At 41.1% G+C, this 22,814-nt stretch overlaps 1 protein-coding gene across 1 annotated transcript in view; it reads left to right on the plus strand.

Annotated features, from left to right (window-relative positions):
* Positions 1–808: 808 nt before the first annotated feature.
* gbe1b (glucan (1,4-alpha-), branching enzyme 1b) overlaps positions 809–22,814 on the plus strand; it is a 268,303-nt gene continuing 246,297 nt past the window's right edge. The window contains exon 1 of the mRNA XM_079574107.1: positions 809–1,147. Within this exon, the coding sequence (XP_079430233.1) occupies positions 927–1,147 (221 nt within the window). The 5' untranslated portion in view covers positions 809–926. The remainder of the gene's footprint in view (positions 1,148–22,814) is intronic.

Here is a 22,814-nt window from a genome sequence, read left to right on the forward strand (position 1 = left end):
TATATTGCTGTTGGAATATGCTACTAAGCAGATCAATAAAACAAGCTAAACCCTCACAAATATTCGGAGGATTGGGCTGTTTTAGCCCAGATGGTAACGTTATATTTCAGTCTACTTTGTTGACCAACTAATAAGGTATTTGGTGTTTCACTCACTGATTATTATTATTTAATTTTATACTAAGTAATAATTTATATTATTCATGAACGCATAACAATTATAATCCAATCATCAGTGAACACACAAAACGGGTAGAAATGGGATTATTATTATTTTTTTTTACCTTTCTCCTACCCCCGTTTTTCCTCTCAAACATCAATGTTGTTTACTGAAATGCAAAATCCTTTCACATAATTCAAAATAACTTTCTTACCTCTGAAGACATTACGACTCTCAACAAAAGATTTGTGCAATCACGAATGACGCTCCTTTGGTTCTGATCGGCTCGTGCTCGTGCAAGCGTGCGTGTGGTCCAGGAGCGTGCACAACTCTGAGTGCAGTTCCGATTTTCGCCAAAGGGGGCATAGTTCTGCGAAAACTCAGAGACTTGCGTTGTGCACCTTTAAGAAATGTTATTGTTGAAATTAGCCAACAATTTCCTGCTTTATTTGATATTGAGCTAGAACTACTGTAAAAATACTACTTCTAGTTTCTTTCCTTTTTGTTGTTGTTGCAACTTTATATACTTATTCTAATAATTTATTAACTTATTTGAGGCCATTTGGCAATAGTTCAGTCAAATATGACCCCTCTCGTCCGGACTATGAAAGTTGCAGAGGGAAGTTCGTTCGGACTCCACCTCTTCATGGCACATCTCCAGCGGACGGACACTAAAGGCAAAGGAGGTTTGGCCCTGGCACTGGAGCAGCCGGACAGCCCGGACACAGGCGGTGCTCAGCGGGTATATAAGGGTCTGCACGGGGGGCATGCTTCCTCGGTTCGTGCGCGCCTCTTCCAGGGCGAGACAGAGGGCATCAGAAACGCCAGTCATCATGAGCAGCAGCGGCGGCGACAGCGGTGCTCGATTAGTCCGGTCTGAGGACGCTATGGCAGGGGTGGAGAAGGATGGAGTTGCAGCCCCCGAGTTCAAAAGTCTAGTGCAAATGGACCCCTACCTACAGCCCTACGAGAAGGACTTCAAGCGGAGGTAAAACACTCAGCAAACTCATCGTTTTCATCGCAGATTTCGCAGCAGGACGAGCCCGTGCTAAAGCTAGGTGCTAAAGCTAAGTCGTGGTTAGCTTGTTTGAACTAAACAACAAACGTAGCGGTGTTTATTCCCTTCTGCGCAATCGAGTCACCTTGCTTTCACGTTTGACATTTGGAATAAGGGGAGGCAGTGTCCGCCCCCCCCCCCCGGCAGTGTGGAAACAGTGACAGCGCAGCTTTTCGTGGCCGTACGAGCAGGAATCCTTCGAGTCTGGTCTTGTTTGAGTTGTTGAATGAGCCGCTAAGTCAGGAAATTGCCTCGATACGTCTTTACTCCGCGGTGCCAATGTTTGCCTCCTCCACGTGAACTGTCAGGGAGAGAGTGTGGCGACGTGCGTGGATTACGTGCAGCGACGTCATGCCCCGGCGCGTGGTGTTTTGTTTTGCACTAGGAAGTCTGTGCTGCTGAAGGAATTATTGTTGTGATGTTGTGTTTATTAGTTGACTCTTGCTCTCAGTGTGTAGTGGGTGTGTGTGTCATCAAACAGAGAGGCGAACAGAGGCACGTAGTACTCTGTAGTACTCTAGTCTACATGTACTAAAACATTCTGCTACTCTTTCCACTGTGATGAAGTCTGAGAGTCACAAAAGCTTCATGTAACAGATAATAACAAAAGTGTCATAATTTTACACTTTTACATACTAATTTTATTGTATCGTATGTTAAGAATTATTAATGGTATCTAATTCCAGAATGTATAATTACATTTTATACAAAACCTTTTTTTTTTTTTTGCTTTTGCTTGTGCAATTATTTGTAGCACTACGACAATATTTACCTCAACTTGACTAAAATTACTCTAAAGTAATGCAACTTTTCCTTGAGTAAATATTTTTTTTTTTTTGATGCTTTTCTACTCAGCACCTCTGGAAGTGAATAGGTTATGTTCATATGCAGTGTTGGGGAGTAACTAAATATTAGAATTTAGAATAGTCCTTTTGACTAACTATATTGATGAAGACGGCAATCCGGGTATTTATGACGTATCCCCCTAGTTACGACGTCAGCCATCTTGGCGTCGTAGAAGCTGTTCCATTAATTCCTATGGGCGTCTGTGCAGCTAACGCACAAAACTGGTATTTTGAGGCAGGTTTCACCAAAGTAAACCACATAAACTGTTGTAGTTTCTGAGCGTGTTCCTACAAATGTGCATTTACTTTGTAAACGGCTTCACAGACTTGTAAATAGAGATTTTTCTCACAGCATGGTCTGGAGTGGTGAAGCATGACAAGGTAAGAATTTCCATTTCATGGCATTTATATGATTTCTGATGTTTCATCATAATAAACAAATTATTAAATGATGTTTAGTGGCTGTTAGAGTTGAATCCGACCCACAATTTGCTGAAAGAATTTAACATGTTTCAACATTTGGACCAAAAGCCACTTTTATTTGTAATTTTATCATTAACCATTTCATTAATGACTTCTAACTAGGCTTTGACTTCATCTAAATGAGGTCGATGGGTTGACAACAGCTGAAAACATCTGCATTGTTCATAATTTGCAATGTTTGATGGCTAAATGCTAATGCTACATAGGAAAGATAAACTGATCAAAATACAGAGTTCTCAAAGTTTCCCAGAGTAGCCGCTTAATAACTCTTTCCTGAGGCTGTTACGCCATCTGTCCTGTCTGTTTAGTTGTATAAAGTGTAAAATGTAAAAGCTACGAAGCCTCAAAGCTGCGTTATAGTCAACGCTGAACTGCCTTACTAACCCCTTGTTCCGGATTGTCACGTGGTTCATGACGTTGTGCCGTCTTCATCAGTATTGGTACAGTTACACTTTCATTTGAGAGTATTTAGAATACGGTTACTTTCTAAATATCAAGGGTAGGGCCAGGCAATAAATAATCGCGATTATTTTCCCCATATTGATCAAACTCGATTTTTGATTCGATTTTATTTTTTCCTTATAAATTAAAGACATCTTGCTGATTCGTTAAATTGGATAGATCTTTTATTCAAATCTCAGCTCCAACAAAAACAAATGCTTTCCTCCAGTTTCATTAAACACACAAAAGTCTTCCATTGTCTCCCAAACTAGGTACCGTTTGTGCGATTATTGAAGTTGACCAGAGATTTCGATTAAATTTCCAGTAATTGCCCAGCCCTAATCAAGAGAATACATCCCAGTACTCAATCTTTACATTTTAGCTCCATATTGCACAACATTATTAAGTAAGGACTTTTAAAGCCGTACTAAGTAACTCCTGCCCCTAGAGGCCATAAGCGCAACTGCAGGTGTTGTGTCATAGCAAGTTGCGATTTTTTAACTTATTAATTGTCTGTGAGAGTAAATACTACACTGACAGAAAAGACAAAGGGAGAGAGGGATAATGTACGTCCAATTACAAAATGGAAATCATGTTTTTTCACTCAAACTTGGCTGTAAATACTGTTTAAGTGGCGCTAGCCCGCAGTTAGCTTTGCCCGTTAGCCTGTTAGCTTCTTCTTCGTGATTCTATTAGTGTGTGTTGGTTGCTCTGGTCCGGTGGAAGTGAAGTTGCAATTGATTTTTTTGTTTGCATATTTTTCTCAAAAACAGTCCTTTTCATCGAGTGACCCGTGACCTCCTCTGGAAATGCGTCACCGTCTGCAATGTTGTGAACGCAGCCCATTGCAGGTGACTCGGCAAACTTCCCCTGTGTCAAAACCTACTGCATGAATGTGTAGGTCGTTGTTATTTTGCATGATGAGCTTTTCTGTAGTTTCTGGCGCCCGATAGAGAACAGTTATTTTAGGTAAACGCTGCGACCTCCGTCCTTGTGTGACTTTGCACAGTCCGCGCTGAAGGTAAACATTCTGCGGGATTACGACACTCTCTGAAAGCGCTCCTAGCTCTGCTTGATCTTGTCAACAAATCGATTGTGGTGAAAGGGTTGTCGGGGTCAGGCACGACTGCTTTGTGTTATCTTGGAAAGTTCTTTTTGGTTATTTGCATGGATATAATTTTGGTTATAATATCTCTGTTTCTCAAAAGGGAATCAATTAGTTAGTTAGTCAGCTGTTTTGACTTTTTGAGGCTCTTAACTATGCGAACTACTGCGTTTTTCCGCATCAAAAACATACCTACAGATCAGTAATCTGTTTCATCAGGCTCTGTGTTAGTAATCCTGCATATCTCGTCCCTTCCTGACAGCTGCACTACCCATTTTCTCCTGTTTTCCAGCTGTGAAAGTCTGAAATTGCTAAGTGTAAGTTGTTCAACTGCTCTAACTCGTTTCTAGCTTCCCACATGTTACCTCATGGAAGGGTACCGCTTTGTCAGACAGTGGGGTTCAAAAGTTAAAGCCAAAATGTCCATCGCTGTGAACAATGAAGCACTGGATGTCACAAAAGGCATGATAAAGACATTTCAAACCAAATCAGGTTTTATGTTGTTCATCTTTTGCATTTAAGAACAGAAAGGAATAAAAGGACTACATTAAAAAATTTGATATCTTCAAAAGTCATTATATTTCTACTACTGACACATAAGCAGACTTTGCTTTCCTCACATATTGCAGTGTCTACAATGTAGGCCTACTAATACTACTGTTTAAATATTACTCCACAAAGAGTAAAAGTTGCTCAGTCAAATTGTTGCGCAAATGAAAGTACTGTACAAGTATTTGCTGTAGAAAATACCCAAGTATTCAAAGTCGAAAGCACAAATTGTGAGCCTTTCCTGCATCAAAAAAGTTTCAAGTTTAATGGTTTTGTATAGCCCAATATCAGAACAGAAGTTGCCTCACAGGGCTGCACCGAACATTAAGGCAATAAAACAAAGCAATAAATATGACAATGTAAAGTTCAGGTGAATGAAGTATCCAGGCAAACATAGTGCCCAATAAGGTGGTGACGAGAGACGCGGGTGTCTCCTGTTCTTAGACTCGGCACGGCAGCACGGCAAGGAAAAACTCAAAAACCCAGCGGTAGAAAAGAGAAACCTTGGGGAGAACCACAGAAGGAGAGATCCACTCCCATGGACGGACAGGCTATAGAGAGTTAATCCCCTGTACGGCAACAGGGCAGGGACAAATCTTGTTTGTGAATGGCATTGACAGTACATCTGCACAGCGCTGCCTACTGTTCTGTATGTGCACTGAAAGGGACAAAATATGTCAAGGTCAAGGTTTATTTATAAAGCACATTTTAAAAACAGAGTAGTGCACCAAAGTGCTTTCCATATTCAGTACAAAAACATAGACACAGAAAAAACATACCAAGTACTGCAACATGTACAAAAAATAAAGTATTATAGGGTCGGCCACAATCAGTCACGACTGGTTTCTTGTTGTAACACTTACACAGATAAGGTTTTACACAATAAAAATATGTGATATGTCAACACGTGTAAGTAACTTTTACTGGTGTCACTTTAGCCATATTTTTTTTTCAACCTGTCGCAACATTGCTAATTTATTACATCCAAAATTAACCCAATTTGGCATTCCAGAAGAACCCTCCTATTAGGGGTGAATCGAAAATTAACCATTTCCTTTTCATGTACAAGTTGTTATTCATCATGTGAACATGCTTCTCCGCTTTCAACTGCAAGTCGAGTGAATAGAGTTTTTTTACAGGAGTGATGCCAATTGAAAACTTGTCGGATTATCACCCCAAGAATGCTATTTCATGGGTTTTCTGTTTATAAAATTGTTTTAGTGTCATGTAAAAGGGTCAAACCTTGGTAGTTCAGTGTAATGTGTGAGCAGCAGGGAAACCAGAAAAGGCTATGTGGTAAAATTTTACAAGTGATACTATTTTTTGCAATGAGGCATCATTGAAAATTGAATAGGCTATAATTGTCTGGGTTTTAATGTTGTGTTTGTAACTTGAATATTTATGTGCAATACCACTGGCATAACACACACACTGCATATTTTGTTTTTTCTATCATTTCACAATGGAAAAAGAGTGTTTTTTGGCGCATTTACAAAAACAGTTTGAACAATGAACTTAAAGGGATATTTCAGGACTTTTGACATAGGGCCTCATTTCCTAGTTATCCAGAGTGTTGCTGATTTCTGGAGATATTTTTTTTGTAATTCATGCAGTTCTTATATTTGAAGAGTTTCGTGGCGCTAGGCTTGTGCAAGGCTAGGGCATTTCTATGGTATCAGCTAGCCTGCATTAAAAACAGTCTGACCCGCTCCACAGTGCACCTGAGGCAAATCACTTACAGTATAACGCCAGACTAACCATATGTCTGTGTCGATAGAATAATTTTAACCATTTTGCATTTATAATAACTTGTATTTGAGCAGCATCACCTTTGTGGTTGTATAAGCTACGCAGCGGCGAAGTGATCTGCTAGAAAATAGTCCCTCAAAATACGATCATTCATGTGATGCATGGAATGGAATGTTATATTCCAAAAATTATTCTATCGACACAGACCTTTATATGGTTAGTCTGGTGTTATAAGTGATTAGCCTGTTTTTAATGCAGGCTAGCTGATACCATAGGCTTGTGCTAGGCTAGTGGATTTCTAACGCACGAACTGCATGAATTACAAAAACAAATATCTCCAGAAATCAGCAACACTCTGGATAACTAGGACATGAGCATTAAAGGGATATTTCAGGATTTGACATAGGGCCTCTATTCAGCAATGTGGACATTATGAGTACATTTTTTGCAAGTCTCCATACTAAACAGCACAATCTAAACAATCTAATCAAGGAAACGACCATAAAATCTAAATTAAAAGAGGGTTGATTTTTCCTACAAGTACATATTTTTTGACACTTTGATCATGGCTGACCCGTATATTATCTTTCAAATGCGATGGAGTAAAAGTAGAAAGTTCAACTCTCTACATATGTACAGTAACTACGCTATGGCTGAGGCGTCCAGAAATCGTGGTAAATAATAATAAAAGAGCTGTAATAGTCTGCAGCCAAGATTCTGAATGCTCCAAACCCACTAAGTAATTGTAGTATCTGTCAGTACAGCCTAAATACAGATGAATTTCTTTTCTCTTCACTTTTTTACCACCCGCTCAGAAACATCATTTCTTTTCACGTACTTTCTCGGAGTTGACAGTGATTATTGTCGACTCAGTCAAGCAGCGATCATTTCAGAGTTTTCCCTCTTTTAGTATTCCACTAGTCAAACTCGACATTATTGGAATTGTCAGAAAACACTAATTATCATTTTCACACTCCACTATCTCGGGCTGATGTTTTTCTTGTGTTTTTTATATCGAAGTGACAGCCTGGAACTAGTTTTGGTGAGCCGCTACAGAAGTTATGCGGACGGATTTTGGGATAAACAGTGATTTTTAGCACTTGTTTATGCTGTTTTTTCAGTGTAAAAATAATACAATACAACAGTGGGATTTTAGCATTCATCTTTAAGAAACAACACCAGCCACAGAATAAAAAAGGATTTATTGGAAATATTGTGAAAACGCAGGAATATATGTAGTTTTTACTCGCACAAATGATTGATGAAAATTACTATTTCGTCTCGTTAGAGTTAGGTTCTATCAGACCTTTTTGTTTTTCTGAAACGGAGTTATTCACTTTTCTTATTCCAAGACCCATTCTGTACACACTACCACAGTTTTTCTGTTAAAGGGATATTTTAGGGGTTTTTACATGTGGCATCATTTCCTAGTTATCCAGAGTGTTGTTGATTTCTGGAGATATATATTTTTTTAATTCATGCAGTCCTTTTATTTGAAGAGTTTAATGATGCTAGGCTAGTGCATGTCTATGGTAACTAGTAGCCTGCATTAAAATCCTCTTCAAAATCATGGGGTCGTCCTCCAAACGTTGCCATATCTGATTTGTAGAAAGCTCCTTTGTGAATTCCACGTGTAGTAATACTGGCTGCAGGTAAACAAACTACTGTAGATCTGGTAACCAAGCAGATCACTCCGCCGCTGCGTAGCTTACAACCAGGAAGCTGATGCTGCTCAAATATAAGTGCTTTTAAATGCAAAATGGTTATATGTCAAAAACAATTCAGTCACCACATACATTTATATGGGTAGCCTGGTGTTATAAGTGATTTGCCTCAGGTGCACTGTGCTTGGGTCAGATTGTTTTTAATGCAGGCTACTAGTTACCATAGACATGCACTAGCCTAGCACCACTAAACTCTTCTAATATAAGGACGAATAATGAATAAAAAAAAAAGAAAAATCTCCTGAAATCAACAACACTCTGGATAACTAGGAAATGAGGCCCCATGTCAAAAATCCTGAAATATCCCTTTAAGTTGCTGGTTGTATCAAATTTGCTTTATCTTTACCCTCTTTCCTCTGTTTGATGATTGTTTGCAAATCTTTGGAATTTAAATATGAACAGATTCTTTATGCATTTGTGGCATTAAAATGATAGTATCTGGGCATTAAAAAGCATTAGATTTAACTTGCTGCTCCCTACATGAACCTTGGATACTTTTTAAAATCTGTAAGTGTAATTGTTTTACAAATTGAACATATAATTGACTGCCTGGGCCGGCAATTTGACGTAATATTAAATTATAATTTAACTCCCTTTTGCAGATCTCAGCAACTAATCAGAATCCCCATGTGCCATAACTTTGACCAGTGAGACAAAGCTTTCCTGTGAACCGGCCTGTCGGGTCCAATCAGAAGGGAAATGGGGGCGGGACTTGATTGTTTACTTTTGCAATCAGTCTGTCTCTCCTCATTTTGCAATCTTGCAGACTATCACTTTTTAAAAGAGTCGGATAAACTTGATAAAACTGATTCATGGCAAAAAGTCAAGGCTCATAATTTGCCTATAGTTTTATTATGCGCATTTCTATTGTGTTTCGAAAAGTTGAATGAACTCTTATATTCCTGCGCCTCGCCTTCCCTAAAGTCGTCTCAAAGCTGTTATTCCCCTCGTCTGTCAGCAGGCCTCCGCTGTTGTGCGATATGTCAGGGTGAGGGGCCTCCTGCTTGGTATTCCCCACGCCTGTGTCGGCGAGGAGCGAGTCGGTCCCATCTCTCGAGCAGCAGGTATCTCCAGGCTCCAGCGAGCTCCAACCCCTGTGTCGCACCTGAAGGTTGCACATAAATTAGTTTGCGTACAAGGATCTCCGCTGTGTGAAGGTTAATTCTAGATAAGCCCCTGGTGTTGCTGCAGCGTTTGTGTCTTCAGCATTGAGTTGTGAGCGCAGGAATCAGAGTTTGTCATGTTGTGAGTGACAGGCCGCACAGAATTTGATCATTCTTTCATTATGTCAGATTTTAGTGGATTGGTCATGAGGAGGTATTATGCAAAAATAGATTTTAGAGCATTTTACCATGATAAAATGTTATTCCGTAATCGAAAACATACTTGGAGCTGTTTTTCAGGCCGCTAACGCATCTTTGAGTAATCTTTCGCTCTTCCTCGATAGCCGTTTCTAGTCTAGGCGGCAGCTCCTAGGCGACAGTGGCGCAGATGGTAGAGCGGGTCGTCTCATGAACGGAAGGTGGGGGGTTCGAATCCCACCTCCTGAAGGTGCACACTGTCGTTGTGTCCTTGGGCAAGACACTTCACCCCCCCACTGTCTGCGTACATTGGTGTATGAATGAGAGTACGAATGGGTGAGTGGATCCTTGCTGTAAAGCGCTATGAGTGCCTAATGTGGGTGGGAAAGCGCTTTATAAGTTGAAACCATTTTACCATTTACCATAAAAAGCTCCTCCTTCGGTCCTACGTATCCAGGAAATGCTTTCCTCACCTTAAAGGGACTACACAGTTTAAAAATGTTAAAATTAAGTATTTTCCTCCCCCTACATGTTCCAGCAATGTCCTAATGTGTCGAATGAGCCCAGGCCTGTTCACCACAACTGCCTCTAAAATCCTGCACTGTCACTCAAAACGTTTTGCTTCGGGTCCGAAGTGCCGTCACGCACGAGCTTAATATAGAAGGTGCAGTTACACGCACCTTTAATATCTTGCTAAGATTAAACCTTTCATTGCAGAGTAAACCCACTCTCCATTAGGGCTGAACGATTAACCACATTTGCAATTTTATCGCGATATTACACTACGCGATTTCGAAATCGCAGAGGCACGCGATTTCGGCCCATGCAGCTGATGGCCGTGACCCATAGAAGTGAATGTAGCAGCGAGAGACGCCACCGACGTCCGCTCTGGGCTCCACCACGTGCTTTTGTTTACTTCTCTGTCTACTTAAGGTGAGCGGTAGATCGTGGATGTGAAAATATCAGTACATATAAAGCAGCCACCGCTAAGGACTATTGCTTTTTCCTCTGTTAGCATTGCATTAGCTGCAGCGCTACACGCTCTGATGCACTGATCACAGAAACTTTTCTCCGGATTCACACGTCTCTGCCAGAGATGAAGCTGAGCCTGAGCTGCTTGTTGAGAGTCCTTTGCGGCTCACTTTTGGAGACTTGTGTTTGGGAATGTTTTGGATAAAGATGAGAACTTATCTCACAACCACTGACTAATACACAAGAGCAAATAGCAAGAAATTATTTAGGCTATTTACAAAAAAAAATAAAAAAAATTATAAGCTTATTGGAAATTATGTAGGCTAAATGACTAGGGCGATCGATAGTTTTCCTCTTCGAAGGTAAACTCTTCATCCCCGTGTGCGTGTCCTGGTCGTCTGACGTGTTTCTGTTTTGATGCAACTTTGTAGCTGACTTTACACGGAAAATCAGGTCCTCTCCTTGTTGCCGCTTGTGCCAATGCTCCTGTGCTTCCTGTTTGTTTGGGCTGATTGATCCCTGGGATTGACCTGACAGGCGCTGCAGCATTGCGCCGTCCATGTTTTTTTCCAGAGTGCGACAGGACTGGCCAGTTCTCCTCGATTAAAACGTGATTATCGTGCTCGACGTATATTAAAGTGTGTGTATGTGTTTCTTTTATTTGATTGAAACAGCTACATAGCAAAAGGGAGCAGGAGAAAGAGTTGGGTTGGGAGGTGCTTTGGGGACATCGCTTGAAAATCAAAGTGAAAATACTGGATATTTTGTTTCAGCTGTTTTCTTAGTGTTTTGTGTTTTTGTCACAAATGTAGCTTATAATTAATGTGGTGTTAATTACTGATCCAATGACCTGCACATGACTGTGTTTTTAATGGCTCGCTGCAGGAGCTTTTAGGTTCAGGGCATGAATGATCTTTGTCATTTCCAAACAGTTTTGGTCTGTTCTGAACGTAGCATTATGTGCTTCGTCGCTCTGGGAGAATCGAGAAAAAAGGCCACAACTCTTCACTTTACTGTTGTGACACTGATTATGATGTTTTGCAATGTCATGTGGCAGTAACTTTTCCAACACATGATTAGCTGAACAAAGCCTCGCGCTCTGAAAGTCTACACCTGTTTCTGAAGCTGCTGCTCTCTCTCTCTGGCCTTTAGTCCATTTCTTTGTTGAAAAAAGTTTGTCTGCAGAAGTGCCACATCTGCCTGTCCTCTGTCTCCTGTTCTGCACTGCTACGCTACATCAGCCACATCGGTGCTCATGGGAAATGTAATTCTGACCTGTTTAATGCAATTCTTCAACCGGCCGCTTATAACATAAATAGGAAACAATCTCACGGCTGCATTTGGCGCCCGGGCTGCGTGTCTGAGACGCCAGATCCAGACTGTAATTTGAATTTGGATAGGCTTGATTTTTCAGTTCTTACAATTATCCCACTGAGACCTCTACGGCCCTGATCAATTGTAAAAACCTGTGCCACGTCGAGTCCCACGCTGACTCCTGTCCAGCTGAGAACTGAGCTCCTCAGAAACAGACCTCTTGCTGCGGAGGCTGGAGCTGTGAGGTGAACAGCGTGTCATGGCTGAAGGCGCTAGCTTCATCTCGAGTTGAATGAACTCTGCTTCACACTAACCAGAGCCCGGGATACACTTAAAAGTCCTCCAGCAGATTTAGAAACTTTTCCAGGGGATTTCTCTTGAAGGGGATTTTGTTAGAGGGATGATCGCACTCATCTTGTAAGTTATAGTTGGACATTGACTATAGTTTAATTTGCTTTTTCCCTCTCCTTCATGGCACTCTTTCTGCACGAGTTTTTTTGTATTTGACTGGCATATTGATTTATTGCTTTATTCAGTTCACTGTGAACATTTTAAACACGTCCGTCCTTGAGCTAATGTTTGACAGAAGGTTGAATGTCAAATCCCAGGAGTCTCATTCATTGCAGACGATATTTGTTGATTGATGACAAATAGTCTAAAAACAATCACATGGACAAAACAATGGGTCACAAGAATGAACTGCGTAGAGTGTTACTCGGGGCCGCGGCTTCCAGAGCTCTAGGACAAAGTAAACTGACAGACAATCACGCTAAAACGTCACGTGTGTCCATGGCTTCAGTAGATAGTAATCAACTACTGTATTTTCCGAACTAGAAGTCGCTCTGGAGTATAAGACGCACCAGCCAAAATATGCCTAATGAAGAAAAAACAACTGGCTGTATCTATACCGTTCGCCTATTCAGACGGCATCTCGTCATCGAAGGGGGCGTGGCCTCGCCGAGGGGGGAAATAGAATCTTTTGGGAAACACAATTTTCCACTCTTTTTAGCCATTTTCTGGTGGAATATGAACTTATTTATCATATGGATATTTTCTCACAGCAGATTGTTCTGTAGAAGTGAAAAAATGGCAGTTGTAGCTAGCACTAGCTAACCGTTAGCATTAGCCGGATGCTAACATGGAGCGTCATGTTAGCATTTTTAAATGTATTTATGGGCTGTTGAACCACTTTGCTCCTCTCCATGTCTTTGTATCTTTATTTAGTAGAAACTTTATTCATAATTCAGCATTTGTTAAAGTAGTTTTGGAATAATTAGAGAAAGTTCTATTTTTTCCTTCAAAATTGTTTCCCCCCGGGCGAAACGAGAGATGCCATCTGTATCTATGCTAACGTAGCACATTGATGGCTAGCTACATGAAGCAGAAACGACAAACTAAATGTGTCTGGTATGTTAACGTCACATAAACAGTTCAGATAACTAAAAGAACATACCTAACTCTCCATCTCACTCCAAATCACTAAATCCATTGAAATCTTCATCCTCAGTGTCACTTCTGAACAGTCGCCTTGGCAACGACCTAACCTCACACCTTCCGCTTCCGGGTCCTAGCAGACCGGCAAATATGCAAGAAAAAAAAACATAAACTCTTAAAAACAACCATCAATATTTCTGAAACTCTTTACTGAACCTACTTATTTCTCAGCCTCATTAGCCAAAAATGCTGCACCTACTGCTAAAAAAGTAATATTTACTAAAGTCACTACTTCCGGGGTTAGCGTAGCTGCTGCGCTGTTAGCATTGATCTCCGCTATCCCGGATGTACCGATTTTGGTAAGCAGTACTTTTATAGCAGAAGGTTCCGCATTTTTGGCAAATGGGCCTGATAAATAGGTATGTTCAGTAACTCTCCGTTGAGTTTCAGAAATATTGATTTGTGGTATTAAAGAGTTTTTGTAGTTTCTCGCACATCTCAGGACCCGGAAGTAGAGCTGTGACGTCTCCACTTAACAAACATACTGCACTGTTGACTGCCTGGAAAATACGGTAGCTTTTGCCGTGGAAAAGTTACATTAACTGACCTGTTTTCAAATTATGGCTGCACAAAAAGTTTTGACACTTGTTGACTGTATTGAATATTGCGATAAGGATATTTTAAAAACTATTTCCATTTAAATGCAAACCAAATAGTTTTTTCAGAACATCTTTAACGCGGTGGCGCTGAAGCCTCGGCGTCGGCTCCAGTCCGTGTGAGCTCTTCTTTTATTGACTGCATGTATTATTTACCCTTCCTGTCCTCCCGTCTGCACAAGTGATGCCAGCTCTGGCACCACACATCTCTTAAATTGGACCAAATGAAACGTAGGAGTGTTGGGAAGGAGTCTGTTTCATTTTAAAGCTGGTGATTCTGCTTTTTTTTTTTTTTTCAAGAAGAGCAAAGCTTCGGTGTGTAGTAACTGTAAATGATGGTTGTACCGTTACAAGTTAAACCCATCCGCCATCCATTATCAGTATTTCAAAGGTTAAATGGAAATTAAACTTAAACTAATGAGCAGCTCTTTTAATGAGACTTTTTGCAAAATAAAGATTGAGGTTTTCCACAGGGCATTAAAAGACGTTAAATAAATTGTGCCAAGATCAAGGCCTTAAATGTCGTTAAATTGGATTCAAATGTCATAAATGTAAATTTATTGGAAAATTATGACATTGTGCAACATGTTTTACTGTATAAGTCCAACATTATGGTCTAAAACTATTAAGCTGCAGTTTGGGCTGAAATTGACCACTTTTTTTTTTACTGAAAAGTTTCCTGTTTTGTCCAATTATCTTTCCTCTGTTTGATGAAACGTTGCAAATCATGAGACATGGAAAAATGCGCCAACTTTTTCTGCGTTTCTGGCATTAAAATATAGTATTTAGGCATTAAATGTATAAACTACCCCGAGAAGAAAACATGGTTGATACGGGGGGGCGTCTTGCTGTTGAGTAAAGGACCTTTTTTTCCTTCTCCATCTCCAGTGCCTCAGATTGTTTACACACTTAACCTGTTTTTAATCAAGGCAAGTTGCCATTATCGGGACCATAAACATCTTAAAGACATACACTAAGTGACACACAATCGGGAAGTGAAATATATACATGATTTAGATTTTTTTTATGAATAAAAAGCTGAAAAGTGGGATGTGCGTAAGTATCCACCCTCTTTCCTTGTAGTGGCCAATTGCCTTGAGAAGTTGCCTGATGATTTCTGAATGATCACATGTTGACCCAATGACTAAAGAGAGTCTATCTGTGTGTAATGTAATGTCAGTTCAAATACAGCAGCTCTGTGATGGTCTCCGAGGTCTGTTAAGAGACTATTGGGGAGCAGACATGAAGTCCAAGAACACACCAGACAGATTTGGGATAAAGTTATTGAGAAGTATAAAGCTGGGTTAGGTTATACAAAGATTTCCAAAGCTTTGAACATCTCTGTGTACAGTTAAATACACCATACAGGAATGGAAAGAGTCTGGCATCACTGCAAACCTACCAAGACCTGGCCATCCTCATAAACTTACTGACCGAACAAGGACAGCACTGACCAGAACTGTTACCTAGAAGCCCATGATGACCCTGGATGACGAACATCCAGCAAATAAGACTTCTTTTGTTTTTCTTTTAGAAATGCCACTGTTCTATAAAGGCCAGATTTGTGCAGTGTACGACTCATAGTTGCTCTGTGGACAGTTTCCCCCACCTGAGCTGTAGCTCTCTGCAGGTCATCCAGGGTCATCATAGGCTTCTTGGTAACGGCTCTGGTCAGTGCTGTCCTTGTTCGGTCAGTAAGTTTAGGAGGTCCATAAATGTCGAAGAGTTAAGAGAGGAGGGCAGATACTTTTGCAAGCCACTAAATATATTCTTGAAGAGCGCAGGCTTGAACTTGGTTTTATAGTTGATTAAAAGTTTAACTATTTGTTCTGCTTCAGGAGTTCAGGAGTGTCCTCAGTGCCGTCTCCCACAGGCGCTGAGTAAACTGAGGTACTGATTGAGCAGAAGGACCGATTCCTTGCGTATCGATTTCAAACAAAGCCTTAATAGTGCTTAATACTGTGTTACTAAAACTTCCAAAAATAAAAAATAAACCCCTCTTTATCTTCTCTGGATTAAACGGCCTCGTCCTTTTTTCCACTACAATTCCTTTGTAATTAGCGGAGTGTGAAGCGCCTCACTTTGAAGGCCTTTGCTGGAGGGACAGAAAGCTACAAGGTTAGCTCTCCACTTTCATCTATCAGCCCCAAATACGCCGCCGCCTCTTTTGCCTAATTAATGCTCCGAGTGGTTAATGGAGTAATTGGAAAAGCACCTTGCCGCTGGGCTTTGTGCGGGCCCTTTAGGCTGTTAGGGAGAAGGAGACACCTGAGCTGCAGCTGTCAGCGGCGCTCTCTCAAACGCTCCCTCTATATTTAGACACCGCTCATTGTCTCGCAGTACAGTCTGAGCAAGTGATGTGCAAAAACTGCTGCAAGCCATGACTAAGACTTGACTGTTTTTGTGTGCACTCTGTCGTACATGACAGAATGGAAATGCACAAGTTGGAAACGCAAATGAGGTGTTTCTTCCAAATTAGCATTGCTGACTTTTTGCTTGCGCAGGTACTTCTTCTACTACTATTTATGCTGCTACTACTACTGTGCGCCTGTAATAAACGCAATATCTCATTTCTATTACCATGAAGTTTTCTTAAAATTAAGGTTCAGTTGACAGTGCACATTTACAGTACTTTTTATGTGGCTTTTCTTAATTTTCAACACTATGAACGAACACATTGGATTATGTAGGAAACACAAAAGGGAGAGTTTAAGGTTAAAGGGACTACACTGAGTTTAAAAATGTTAAAATTAAGTATTTTCCTCCCCCTACAGGTTCCAGCCATGTCCTAATGTGTAGAATGAGCCCAGACCTGTTCACCACAACTGCCTCTTACTTCGGGTCCGAAGTGCTGTCATGCACAAGCTTAATATAGAACCCGCAGTTACGCGTAAGACCTGAGGTGGCAGTAGTGAGTATAAAAATGACAACTCACATCTAGTCCCTTTTTAAAGGGACTAGATGAGAGTTGTGTAGCTCATTCTACACATTTGAACATGGCTGGAACATGTAGGGGGAGGAAAATACTTAGTTTTAACATTTTTAAACTCTGTATAGTCCCTTTTCACTCGAGAAGTGAACATTTTAAACTCAGTCATGGTTTTATGTTCAGTGGGTAATGAGTTTCACAACTTTGCACTTTTATATGTAAGGGCAGCATGTAAGTATTCAACAACAAAATGTAGTAGTTCAAAATTATTATCAAATATATACTTCTAGTCATGATGCTATTTTTGTTCTTATAGCCAAACCTTTTATGTTGGTTTTGTACCTGACAGTTTCGGCTACAACTGTGGCCTTCCTCAGAGGTTGAAAACCACTGTTAGTGCATGTCCAGATGACACGGTTACTAAATTTCAGGACAGCTATGGCTACTTTTCTTACCGCGGTGTTTCCCAGTCGGTGAGGTAGACTAAGATCACACCCACCACCACCAGTAATTGAGTAAAGTCACTCCGACATGAACAAGAGTCCAAAAAGTGTTGCCTTCACTGCCTGACTAATAAAAAAAAAACCGCTCACACGCTCTAATATTTGGTAGCCATTGCCTTATTTGAACTAATAATAAATCCTTCAACCCAAAAATAGACGTGCTCTCTGCGTGGTACGGCTGTTTACTCCGGGTACGCCTGCAATAACCCCAGCCATCAGTTAACCCTGTGCAGTTACATCAGCCGGCGCCGCTTCAAGTCCATTTTTGCTCTCAGTTCCCATAAGCGCTGAGGTAAAACGTCTGGGGCATTCACGTCCGTCTCTCCTGACCCTTTTGATTGAAATTCTGTTGCAAACTGTGATACTCGCTACACTTTCCTACACCCTGTAAAGCCGCGGTTTCACATTCATGAGATCTGTCTGGCTCTGACACATTTTCTCAGCCACCTCTGGAGACTGGGCTTTGTTTTCAGAAGGGCTTTTTTTGAAGTCGTCTGTTTTCATCTCGCACCTTCCAAATCGTGTTCTCCACTCCATCCCACCTGGGCCCCGACTGCGCCCTCCGAGAATCGCCTTGGATCATATTCACTGTAATATCAAAGATCTTTATTGTTTTGAAGATTTCTCAGCAAAGGCTTTCCACGTAAGACACCTAAAAATCAGCCCGGAGGAAGGATGGCGCTGGCAGTGTGGTTGTTTTGCGCATCCACCATGTTCAGGAAGTCATTCATGACCCGTTGTTATGTTTTGTTGAAGGCTGAATTGTAAGTGTTCACTTTATAATTGTTTTTAGTCTTCAAAAGATCAATAAATGTTTAATCCTGAACAATGACGTTCGTGTCTTGAGGGGCTGGTGTGGACCACAGTTTGAGTACAGTTAAAAGCAGAGGGAGGTAGCCTGGCCAGACGGGACTGCTTTTTGTTTCTGCTCAAAAGCAAAACCGTCTGGATCGATAAAAGCGTTTAGAAGATATGACTGGCTGGTGGAAGAGTTCCAATCAGACCACGTTGTCACTACAGGAAGACAGAATTAACCACTGGTAGAGTATTAAGTTCTTGTTGTTGCCATCTATTGAAAAGATTGATTGATTGAGCCGTTTGGTTGAGTTTTTGCATTCATATTTTTACAGTAGTTAAGCATTTCATCACAATAAAGCTCAAAAGGAGTAGGCTGAAGCAGCGCTTATGTGTGCCTACCCCTCATTCATCATTATTAATCACCCTCGTGCTATACATATTCAGTAATGACGAATTTATGTTTCCATACGCAGCATACACACAGTAACATGCGTGCACTTGCCTTTGAATTACATTCAGCTCTTCTTTCAGTGATACAACAAGGTCATATTCACTGACATCATTGACATTTTGCCGTACATTGTATATTACATAATGGAAAGCATTGTACACTTCAGGTTATGTGCATCAATGTGGTGCGAGTATCTGTGTGGTGACATGGAGTATTTCCTTATACTGTATAATACCAATCATTACTGGTGAACCATTAGGCTGGTTTATTGAGTTATTATGAAAGTTGGCTATACTATAATGAGTAAATTATTTAGAATGTTGGCTATTACAATGATGGAAATTAACAGAAGGTTATAATATTTTTATTCCTTTTTGCTTTCTTGTAGACATTATCATCTTCACAACTATATTTTTGTGTGAGCATTATTTCATGTTGGTGTATGTGCCCTATTTTGTGTAGTGCATTAAAAAGCCATGGTGTGGACCAGTTGAGTCGATTAGTCCGACTCGGCAACGCTATGAAGTAGTCTGTATGTAGCCCTTTCTGTGTAGTGCATTAAAAGACAGTTTAGTTGGGAGGGGCCCCTCTATCCAACAGGTCCATTCACCCTGTCGGCCCAGATTCTCTTTGTTTCTTGTGTGTGGAAGTAGTATTGTCCATGACAATGGCAACCACAGAGCAGCAGCATGATTGTTGAATCGTGTCTGATTACCCGAAATATTTTTGTCCTGTTCCAAATGTACATTGAAACAGCCGTTGTACTTGGAATTCCCCTACGATTACAAATCAGAACTGAGTTGCTAATGACTCCTTGTATCCTGAAGTTCTTGTGTCAAAAAAAACACAGATTGTTCATGTTTGTCTGTATTATTTTGACCAATGGTATCGTAAAATCCCTATCTTCTTTGTTTACAAAACAAGCAGCATGCCGCTTGCATCCTATCTAGCTTTTCTCTGATTGGTTAATGACTTGTCAATCACGGCCATCGGGAAGGCGGGACCTGGGCCCCAGTCACAGACTACACATCTGCAGCTGGCCAGGCTAAGAGGGAGGGCAGGGAAGGGAGAGGATCTGCTTCCTGAATCTTGACAGCCTGGTGCATGAAGCTGTTCTTCAGTCGGCTGGACCTGGCCTGTAGACTCCGGACTCTCCTCCCTGAAGGCACTGAAGAGACTATGTGATAGAGGCATGAGTTCGTAATTCTTAAGGCTTTGCAGGTGAGATGGTTGGTGAATAGCCTGAAGGCTCCTACGGCAGGATGCAGAACTTGCTCCATGCCACACTGTGATGCAGCGGGTCAGGATGCTCTCTGCGGTCCCTCAGTAGAACTTAGGCTGTACTCAGTTTGTGGAGAAACTGTTTCCCAGTCCACAACAATCTCCTTTGTCTCCTTCACATTTATAAAGAGATCGTTATGTGTGCTCATAGCGATTGTGATTTCAGTTTAATCATAGTTAAAGCTTATTACTGTGACTGATGGGAATACGACCATCATTTTTACTATGGCTTCTGCGGCTGTTCCACAATGTCCCAACAGTACAGTATCTCAGTCTTCCGTTGTGGTCCACTGGGCTGCTGCGTGTCAAAATCGCAGTAATAATTCCCGCAAGGGCCTTGTCTGAGTCGTCCCACCTGATATTTTCTCCAGTATTTTTGCAGATAAGAGCACTTACCCGGAGCACAGATAAGAGCGGCAGGACGTTAATCTGTGACTCCATCTATAATCTCCACAGCTCCATTACCACGCCATACCAGGAAGGACAAAACGCCTTTGTCATTTCAGCCTCGAGGGATTAGACCTTTCGGTCCATGGAACCTCGGGAAGAGCAAGAGCCCTCTGGATTTCACTGTGGGTTTAGCAAAGTCCCCCAACAAAAAAAAATCCCTCCAATAACTTGAAGTCAAAAGCAGCCATCTTCAACAATTGTCTTCAAACTAAATGATGCACTCAAATGAATGATTTCATTGAACTGAACAATAACAGTTACATGGATTTGCTTCAAACTAGGGCTGGGCCGCATCATCATATCGTGTAATTTTTGGTGTGGTACCGCTGTAGACGCGATCTATAATTTGCTTGTGCACTGCAGCTGATTTTGACAGGAATCAGGACGGAGATCACGGCTAATGCTACGCTCAGCTACACAGCAGCCTGAATGCTGACTGTGGAGACTTTAGGGGCAGGTGCTTACAGAAATTCTCTATTCTAATCTCTATTGCGTGAGTAGACAAGGGGTTCCCAAACATTTCATGCCGCGACCCCCAGAATTACTCCACCAATAACTCGAGACCCCTTCTGGAAAATGTAATATATGTTAGAGCAGGGCAATTCCCAACCCCCCAAAAATATTTTTAAATAAATCAAGTTACGATTCGATATATATTTATTGTTTTTAGTTAAATTGCATCAACAGACCTTGGAAATGAGCAAAGAAAAAAAAACCCCTGAAAAGTCACTGCCAACATATAAAAAAAAAACAATTTTAATGATGTTAGTTTGGATACTGTATTTTGATATTTGGTTTAATTACCCTAAGAGGTTAAGTTCTATGTCAGAAATGTAAAAATATTGTTTCAAAATCATCTTGCGATCCTCACTTCCGGAACCAACAGAGTGGACCATCTTTGCGAGGAAAGGCTCGGGCTTTGCGTCTTGGATGAACTCCGATGTGGCATATCCACCATATTGGTGGTTAAAGCTAACATCCCTTTCATCTGTGGTATTTTCCTCCCGATCTCACATTTTCCGGGATATAAGTCGCTCTGGAGTAGAAGACGCACCAGCCAAAAAATTGCCTAATGAATAAAAAAACAACAGGCTGAATAAGTGTGCGGCATGCTAGCGTAACACATTGATGGTTAGCTACATGAAGCGTAAACAACGAGCTAAATAGGTGTCTGGTATGTTAACGTCACATAAACAGTTCAGATAACTATAGCATAAAGAACATACCAAACTCTCGATCTCACTCTAAATCACTAAATCCGTTGAAATAGTCATCCTCGGAGTCATTTCTGAAGCAGTCGACACGGAGGCGTAGCTGCACCGTTGATAAGCCTCTCCCGGCAGCACGTCTTTTCAAGCTCTCATTCGCGAACTCGTTCCTCTCGCTGTGGCCATCGAGCTTTTAGCCCAGGATTAGCTTTGTTTTGTTTTTTTCTCTAAGAGTAACCTCCGCTTCTTGCTCACTCAAATCTTTCTTTCTGCTGCTCGATTAGCCTGCAGTGCCCCCTAGCGGGATGTGTATTTTTTTTTTTTTTTTAAATCATGTATTAGTGGCTTCGTAGTATAAAACGCACCCCCTGCCAAACTATGGGAAAAAAAGTGCGACTTGTAGTCCGAAAGATTCGGTAAATGCCATGTAGCAGCCAAACATGTGACACACGTTTGTTTTTTTATACAGCTTTTTAAAGCCATTTTAAAAAGAATGGGAATAGCTTTTTATATTGATTTGCTATATCGCCTTGTCCTACTACAGTCTAATTAAAATGCGTCAATACAACACTGTATCTGATAAAGTTGAATAAAGTGTGTCGTATAAAGTTCTCCGAGCGCTCAGAAACAGGGAAAAGTTATGAATTCTCCGTCCTTCCCGTGTCCAAGCTCTGCCTTGGCTCTTGTTGTAAATTCAGAAGCAGCTCCGGGGGTGAGGGCTTTCAGAAGTGATGAAGCAGTCACAGTCTGTGGCCTCAGAGAGTTCTAGAAATGAATCTCCCCTGGATTATTGGGATAGTCCAAACCAAAACCATTTGCAACCAATTTCCAAGACCAAATTGGCAAAAAAATATGGGATCATATCATATGTTTATTTTCCCAAACTTTCCAAGGCGGTTCTTTAGTTGTTTTTTTTGTCAAAAGAATCAATTTTTACAGCTTATGTCTACTGTTAGAAGAACGAAAAATTATCCTATCATGATTAAAGTTACGCAGGTAAGAACCTAACATTTAACAACAGACAGATTTGAGTAATTTAACCAGTTACCCACCGTCCTCCCTAATCAGGGGGCTAGGGTTAGAGTTGGGGTTTATTAGGGTCTAGGTTAATTAGGGTTAAGAACGGCAAATGTAATCTTTGTAAAAGGTTCATACTGTCTTCTTAGGTTAAGCAGTTTTGTTCTTTTAGTAACAGACAGAAGGTTTAGTTTACCTGCTTACGCCCCCTACTGACTGGCACCTTCTCCAGGACGGCATCCCAGGTGTGGCATAAGGTGTACGCTCATCCTTAATTGGGACAATGCCAGGGTCATCCGTGCTGAAAGTAACAAGTACCACCGCTGGATCAGAGAAGCCATCGAGCTCAGGAAACGTGCACCAACATCTATGAACCGGGACGACGGAG

The sequence above is a fragment of the Gobius niger genome, assembly GCF_951799975.1.
Source record: "Gobius niger genome assembly, chromosome: 1".
Taxonomy (NCBI): domain Eukaryota; kingdom Metazoa; phylum Chordata; class Actinopteri; order Gobiiformes; family Gobiidae; genus Gobius; species Gobius niger.